Source organism: Lathyrus oleraceus, chromosome 2, assembly GCF_024323335.1.
Source record: "Lathyrus oleraceus cultivar Zhongwan6 chromosome 2, CAAS_Psat_ZW6_1.0, whole genome shotgun sequence".
NCBI classification, from domain to species: Eukaryota; Viridiplantae; Streptophyta; class Magnoliopsida; order Fabales; family Fabaceae; genus Lathyrus; species Lathyrus oleraceus.
This window is the reverse complement of record NC_066580.1, coordinates 388869122-388877291: the sequence shown is the minus strand read 5'-3', so window position 1 is coordinate 388877291 and position 8170 is coordinate 388869122. Positions and strand designations below refer to the sequence as shown.

Sequence of the window (8170 nt, the reverse complement as noted above, 5' to 3'; positions counted from 1 at the left end):
AACTAAAGAGGGTACTCCAATCCCAACACAGATTCCTAAATGAGCATGAAACTCAAGTGCAAATTTGAAGTATAAGCTTATTGGAACACTTAGACCCCATGACCATTGTGAATTTATGAAGTTGCCAGAAAGAGAGGAAGAGCCTTCATTGATGAATGCAAGGACACATATAGAGAGGAAATGAATGATCTTTTCAATATCAGGACCTTGCAAACCCATGTTGGTTGATATGAGGAGGGAAAATGTTTTTTTGGGTTGTGGATCATTTGAAGAAATGTTTGAGCTAAAAAGGGTTATTTATAGAACTTGAGAAACTTCGTAGAAATTTCCATTTTTATCAACACTTGGAAAGTGTTGTTAATGTAGAAACAATAATGTACCTGCAATTCCTTTGTGTCCATCTGAAATTGGTTTCATGATTTATGTTACTATGTGAGTAAGAAACTTCACAGCATTTTCTTGATGGTGATTTAGTATGGAAAGAAAGAGTAGTTGTAATTTTACTTATAGTTCTATTCTATTTTCCAGTGACTCAACTTTTTGATAGGCATATAGGTTAATATAAGCTCATTTTTTATATTTTTCTTAAACAAAATTAGCGTCTATGTCTTCTAAGTTTGACACATTTTCGAATTGATATTAAAGTTTTTTCGAATTAATTTATATTATATTTTCAACATCAACTAGTGCAATTGAAAGGATTTCTACCAAATGTTGCAATATGTCTCCCATACTAATCTTTCACTAAACACCAATACAAACTTACAATCAGGCTATTTTCTAGTTTTCTCTACAACCATTTAGTATAGTATGTAGAGCCTCTAGAAATTTTGGTAATAAAAGTCTATTCATAAAATCAATGTCATTAACTTCCCACTTGCAATTTTGCATAGATTCAGCAAAGAAAAATAAAATTAAAGAGCCAATTCAAGAAATTATCAAGGATTTCATTGTTTGGAACAATACTCTTGATGGATGGCAGTGGATGCATTAAGAGGGTGTATTAAAAATAATGAAGGAAAACTGCCAAGAAAGCATAAAAATACAAAACTGAAACCAAATGTTGAATTGATAATCAAACTTGTTTGACAAACACAGCTCTGTAATTGATGTTAAGCACATCTAAAATATAACACTCTTGATCAACTTATCCCAACAACCATAACCTATAATACATCACCCATTTTGTTCACACAGCTTGAAATTTAAAAGAGATTATTCTCAAGAAAAGGTTCTCAAACACAGGATCATTTTCCATCTCCAGGACCGCCACCAAATAGATAACCCAGAGAAGAGCCACCACCAGGGGCAGCATGAACCTTGGTAGAGGGTCGGTCCTGCAGCCAAATAAAGAAAGAAAAATGTCAAATCAAAATAGTTCAAGAGAAATCTAAGCCCAGATTGAAAAAGCTATAGCAAGATATCTAGTTTTCATTTATCTCCGGATTGTTTGGGGAACTATTATCATAAGTTGCAACTTGCAAGATAACACTGTCTAACTAGTATAACAAAAATAAAATAAAACACTGTTCCACTATATTTAATACCCGTCGCCAACATCCAATAGTGTTGATTACGGTCAAGAATCAACATCAACTGATAGAAAATCAACCTTAAGCATTATGAAGTATTAACACAAAGATCAGTGTTGATCTTTAACATTATTTTATTTCCTTCAACATATGTTGTGACCAGCGGTAAAAAAAACATAGTCTAGACGACAAGTTCAGTGCAACAGAAAATACAACCAAATATACTTGAGATAGTCAAATATACTAAGCTACCATATCTACTTTCACATGGTCTAGACAAGTTCATTGCAACAAAATATACAACCAAATAAACTTTGGATAGTCAAATAAAAGCTACCATATCTTCTTTTACAGGGTCTAGACAAGTTCATTGCAACAAAAAAATACTACCAGATATACTTGGCTACCATATCTACTTTCACATGGTCTCTAGACGAGTTCATTGCAACAAAAAATACTGCCAAATATACTTGGGATACTCAAATATACTAACTACCATTTGCACAGGTGTGTGCACTGCACCAGATTTAATTCCTCAGTATATACATATTCATGAAGTTGTAAAGCAATTCAAGCTTGAACTATCACTCTAACAACGCTTAACATGCAAAAGAACTTATATATAATAAGCAGGACTAATACCGTGATGAAGTTGCCGGTGTTCAGTCCATCAATAGAATTACTATTGATACCAGCAGGTTTGTTTGGGTCTATTGCTGTAGGAGCAGCTGCTGGTTTTGAAGGGGGTGCATCATCTACATGCACTGCAGGAGGTTGGGCATTAGTTGTTGCTGGTTTTGGGGCCTCTCCACTTCCAAAAAGGTAACCCAGTGAACTTTGACCACCACCGCTGCTATTTCCACGACCCATGTCTTACAACTCCTTTCTGAAAAGTAAAATCTAGTCTCTGCAATCACATGAGTGAACAAGATTGCAAAAAAAATTAGAATTACTGTATAATATACACTGAAAATTAATCAAATAACTCTGCATTCAAACAACAAGCAAATTATTTTACATTTTCCTCTTACATAGGAGGCTTAGCCATATGTAACAACTCCGAAGTTTGGTGATAATAAATGACAAATAAAATGACCAAATAAAAAATTAAAAACATGATCCCCAAGTCTTCCCGACACTTTCTATGTTCACCTACCATAGACTTCTTAATCTAGAGTCAATTGATCGAGTAATTTGATAAGCCCATAACCAAGGTGTAAAGGAGAAGGACCCCACATAAACCCAGGGATAATATAAAGGTCCAAATGTGTAGAGAGAAAGAAGAGGGGAGACATCTAGCTGAATGGGGAAGAGAAATAACAGAATGGGGACAGGTCTCTGAGGGGTTGGGGACATGTCATGTGGTGATGTGGGCAATCATTTGGAAATGAAATTGATTATAAATAAGGGTCTAGAGGGGAATAGGAGGGCTTGGGGTAGAGGATATCTCCTACTTCACCATATAACTTGTTACTATCATAATTCTTCTCCGTTCAGAATATTTAAAGACATATCATAACCAATTATCTATCTACAATACAGCAGAGACAGCAAGAACAGAATTCTAAAAAGGAACTAACACTAATTTCTTTCTTTGTGATTATCCCTGTCTAGCAGAGAAATCTCTAGCTTCCCCTCGCTCTTCCTTACATACCCTACCCTTCATTCTCATGGATTTGTTTGAAAATAGGGGAAAAAGTATCAGATATTTTATATTTCTAGTGATAACAAAAGAAAGTTAACATTTAAAAAAAACAAATAGCATTGAATGAAGGTGTGGACTCTAACTCGCATTTTCTAAATACTATTTGGCTAAGCCTAGCCAATGGAAGCATTTATGTTTCCATTGACCGTTCCTACAGAGTACTCCAAACAAACCACACACTGAAGCACTGACACCTCTGACAAAGGTGTGTTCGTGTCAATATGTCGGACACCGACACGACCCAGATACTTGTGATTATCGTTCAATTTATTTATTTTCTCAAATCATTACCGGTGTTGACATGCCAATGTCTATGTCCATGCTTCATAGACCACACATGCACAGGAACAACATATATGGTCCAATCTAAACCATTTCCATTTTCCTGCCACCTCTCCTTCTTGGCCTTACCTTTCCATTTCATAATAAAGCCCCATTTTTTCTCTTCTTTCATGAATCTCTACCCTCAAGTCTCTAAATGATTATACAATGCATCTCTAATCTAGTAGACCAGTATCATCATTCATTCACATTTTTCACAGCGCGCTAAGCAACGAATCAAATCCAATTAAATCCAACAAAATTTCATCAGCAAATGCATAAAACTACATTACATCAAAATCATCTAAAAAACGCTCATAAAAAAAAGTAAACAAAGAAAATACAAAAACAAAAATTGAAAATAGATCTGAACAAATGAGAGTAAGCATCTAAATGGATCTCGCGTATAAAAAATCATAGATCGTAGAAAATAAAAATTGCGTGCAAGGAGAGTGGATTTCAGATCCAGTACACAAACGTAGAATCATCAGCGAAATTTGGATGAAAATCGAAGCGGTTGAATGATTTACAAACCCTAATTGGAGATTGAAAAATGGGGGGAAGAGAGAGTTACCTGTGGGTGTCTGTGGGAGAAGCAGATCTGGAAAACGAAAGGGACAAGGCAGAGTGGTTAGTGGTTTAAGAAGATATGTATATGTACGTTATAAATAGTGCTTCTAGCATTTCGATAATTCATATTTTTTTTTATTTACTCAAATACAATATTTTAAATTACTAAATTGGATAGATATATTTTTAAATCAACTATTAGTTTAAAAATCGAAATTTTAACATTGGTCAATAACGTATTAATGAAAGCCGGACCGGATAGGTTCGTTGAACCGATTGAATAGAAAATTGATCCTATATTTGATCTAAACAGGAAAAACTTGTGGCATTAAAATCAACCAAAAATTATATATATATATATATATATATATATATATATATATATATATATATATATATATATATATATATATACATATATATATATATATATATATATATATATATATATATATGAGATCAAATCGAAAGAAAAAAACTCTATTGTGTTCTTCCCGATTTGAGTGATTAGTCTTTATAGTTGTGTGTAAAGGATATCCGATTTATACTAAAAGATCTAAAGAAAAAGATTGACGAGTTCGGCGAGTTAAATCAAATGAATCTAAAATTGATCATATATCCAATCTAGAACATAGTAAAATTGTATGGCAATAAAATCCGTCATTCAACTGTCTAAACAATTTGGTAAGTCCAAGCACATTTCTTTATTATTCTTATTTATTTAAAAATATAATGGCCCACAACTTGTTTGAATTATATTTTCTTTAGAATTGAAAAAATATATATTTTAGTTTTAATTTCTTCTTCAAACTAAAAAAATTGGTTTTTCTCCCCTAAACAAATCGTGAAATTGAAAGAAAAAATCTTAAATTTGCAATTGTTGATGTTTTGTACCGGTCAAATGTCGAAAGTGCTAAGACTCAAATTGACATCAATCCACTCCAAATGATCTAATGTATAAAGTCATGTCACGAGATATTCGAGGTACACTTTTTTATCTTCACTTTTCACTACACTAATCTTAAATTTTGAACTCACTTGGGCGTTGAAGTGCTAAATTTGTAGCTCCACCCACATGCCACCGTATCGGAGATCAACACCATCGGTTTAGGATTCCTCGTCACCAATATACTTGTAATTTTGATTCCACAACAGAATAGTGGCGTCGTCTGTGGGAAATAACTCTTAATTCCCGCGAAAATTCCATGAATATATCATCTTGGATCCAAACTCATTTTCGTGTCAAAATCATCGAGAGATGGAGGTAGTTACCTCCAATATCACCGGGAGGAGCCTCGATTAGCCTTCCAAATCTATACCGATCAACAAGACCCATGTCGTAATAATTTCGAACGCACGTCCAGTTTGTAACGACTTCCGACATAGTTCCGCACTGGAATACCTCCTCCATATGTCGAAGAATCTCTAAGCGATAAGCGGAGATCACATAGCACCATGATTCCTATATCGCTACGGAATCCCAAACACAAAATTGCCAATGATTAAAGTAGTTATTGTCGTGAATCACATGATACCTTGTTGTGACGTGAAATGTTGAGTATTTTGATTTTACTCTACCACATTTTACTATCACTGTTAAGATCTATAACATCCTCATAACCAACAGATTCTCAAGAGGATCTGACGGAGTGCGCCAATACATAATTCAAGAAAGTCGGGATAAGAAACCCATACCCGATTAGAGAATCTGCATGTACCGAACGATCAAAATATTACCACTTTCACAAAAGTCACGACTATAATACCAACAATTCTATCCAAAATAAAGATGTGATTGAATTGCTTATTAAAAAACGACAGATGTATGAATATACCAAAGATGGTAAGAGGGGAAGAGAAGAATCCCCAAAGAAAAATAGTCTCCCAAGAAAACAATACACCCCGAGCACGAAACTTGGATGAGATTCAAACCTTATAGGTAAAGGTTTAGAACACAAACAACACCACAAAGCAGGTACAAGTTAAGAAAAAATAAGAGAAAATAAAATATATTTACATATATATTACATGTCAACATGTGATGGACTCAAATTCGTCGACGTCATCAAAAACTGAGACTGATTGAATAAAAAAATCCACTTGTTGAATCACATTCTCAAAAGTGTCCCCAGTCATAAAGAAACCATCTTCCAGGGATTTGGCTAACTCTTTACAAAGATAAAGATTATCCTCGTGCGTGTTGTTAACGTCAACCTCAAGTTTTCTTTAATTCTCTTGAGACTCTTTTAAAGCGTTCTCTAAATCGGCATTCCGCTTACAAGTAACTTCTAAAGACTAGGTTGTCACAGTCAAGGCACTATCTTTCTCGGTTATCCCTTGAACTAGCCGTTTCACATTTCGACCAAAGAATCGGGATACCCAAAGGGGTCCAAAGCAATCTCAATGGCAAGAAAAAGGAAATCACTCTGTTAAATTCCAAACTAGAAAATATGACAAAATATGTTCGTATGTTAAGCAATGGTTCAAATATGCTGGATGAAATCTCAGAAGTTAGGAAGATGTCAAGGAATGTGAAGGGAATAAGATTTAACTACAACTCCGTGAGCAAAGAAATAAAAGTTCTCACTAAGAAGTTTGTTCGTCTTGAGAAGAAAATTGAGTTTATGATGGTGGTGTTGGTGTAAGCCCTAGAGGCCAATAATTTTGGTACTTGTATCGAATTATTTATTAATAATAAAAGGCTTTTTCTTTATTATGTTTGTTTAATAAAGTCCCTAGAATAGCTAGTCCGTTTAATGTATCAAGTGTGACTTAATCATGAGGTCCCATTAAACATAAGGACATTATTCTTAAAGTATCTGTAGTCGAGCTTTATTGTGAAGTGATATAATATTAAAACATTAAGACTATTATGTAAATAGACTGATGATCACATCTCATGGATCATGGATAAGGAGTTATTAAGTCTTAAACATAGGTATGAATATTAAGAGTAATATTTATAATGGATTGACCCGTTATGAGAATACTATATAGAATGTTATGCAAAGTGTCATAAGTTATTCTCATGATGATAATGGTGTATACCACCCTTCGACCTGAAACCACTATGGACCCTAGATATAGAGTCGAGTGCCTTATTGTTGATTAAACATTGTCCATAACCGGATGACCATAAAGATAGTTGATGGGTACTCCAAGAAGCATGTTGAGGGATATGAGTGACCTAGATGGAATTTTCCCATCCTGCGTAACAGGATAAATGTCTACGTGCCCAATATTGAACTGGACAAGGATGACACAATCTATGCCTTGTGTTCAATATAGACATAAGGGCAAAAGGGTAATTGTACATATAAGTATTATCACAAAAGGTTTTGTGCGATCACGTGACATTTTCGTGTCTTGGGTAGCAGTGATGTGTTGCTAGATATTGCTCACTGTTTATTATGTTAAGTACGTGATTTAATATAATTACTAATGTTGCGAAAACCTACAGGGTCACACACAAAAGGATGGAATGATGAGAGATAGAGTAAATAAGGAACACCGTAAGGTACGGTGCACTTAAGTGAATTGTAGAACATCGTAAGGTACGGTGTACTTAAGTAAAATACGAAATATGGTAAGGTATCACGTGCTTAAGTGATTTTGGCATATCATAAGATATGGGCCACATACACTTAAGTGGGCTTTTAGCTTGCAGCCCACACAAGTGGTTCTATAAATAGAACCCTTGTGCAGAAGCATTTGTTTAGTTGTAATTTCGTTTCTCTCTCTCTCTCTCACTCAAAGCCTTCATTCGTAGCAGCTAGCACTAAGATTGAATGAATCCGTTCGTGTGGACTGAGTAGAGGCGTTGTCACCATTCAACGTTCGTGATCGCTCCGTAGATCTGCATCAAAGGTTTCAATCGCCACAAGAGGTAACAATTCTATCACTGATCATGCCCATTCGTAAGGATCACTAAAGGAGAAATTTTTTAAATTCTGCTGCGTTTTGGATCGCGATTCTCCTTCAGGTGGACCATATGTCTCATCAATCTACTCGACATATGTACCCACAATACAGAGGAAATAAG

General features: G+C 34.7%; 1 protein-coding gene across 2 annotated transcripts; it reads right to left on the bottom strand.

Annotated features, from left to right (window-relative positions):
• Positions 1–1043: 1043 nt before the first annotated feature.
• LOC127119680 (protein SPIRAL1-like 2) lies at positions 1044–4301 on the bottom strand. 2 transcript variants are annotated; one of them, XM_051049977.1, is made up of 3 exons: positions 4133–4301; positions 2175–2439; positions 1044–1337 (listed from the first exon to the last, which is right to left on the bottom strand). In XM_051049977.1, exons 2-3 carry the CDS (start codon positions 2400–2402, stop codon positions 1248–1250), a joined length of 318 nt encoding a protein of 105 aa, XP_050905934.1. In that variant the 5' UTR covers positions 2403–2439; positions 4133–4301; the 3' UTR covers positions 1044–1247. The 2 variants fall into 2 exon arrangements, with proteins under 2 accessions (XP_050905934.1, XP_050905935.1); XM_051049978.1 differs by lacking the exon at positions 4133–4301 and adding an exon at positions 4031–4108.
• Between the last annotated feature and the right edge of the window lie 3869 nt (positions 4302–8170).

What these genes read in the sequence shown, in the direction of transcription:
- LOC127119680 (XM_051049977.1), bottom strand. Translation starts at nt 2,402, where the DNA reads ATGGGTCGTGGAAATAGCAGCGGTGGTGGTCAAAGTTCACTGGGTTAC. An exon ending in ACACCGGCAACTTCATCACG is followed by an intron (nt 1,338 to 2,174) that starts GTATTAGTCCTG and finishes ATTTGGCTGCAG; the next exon opens with GACCGACCCTCTACCAAGGT.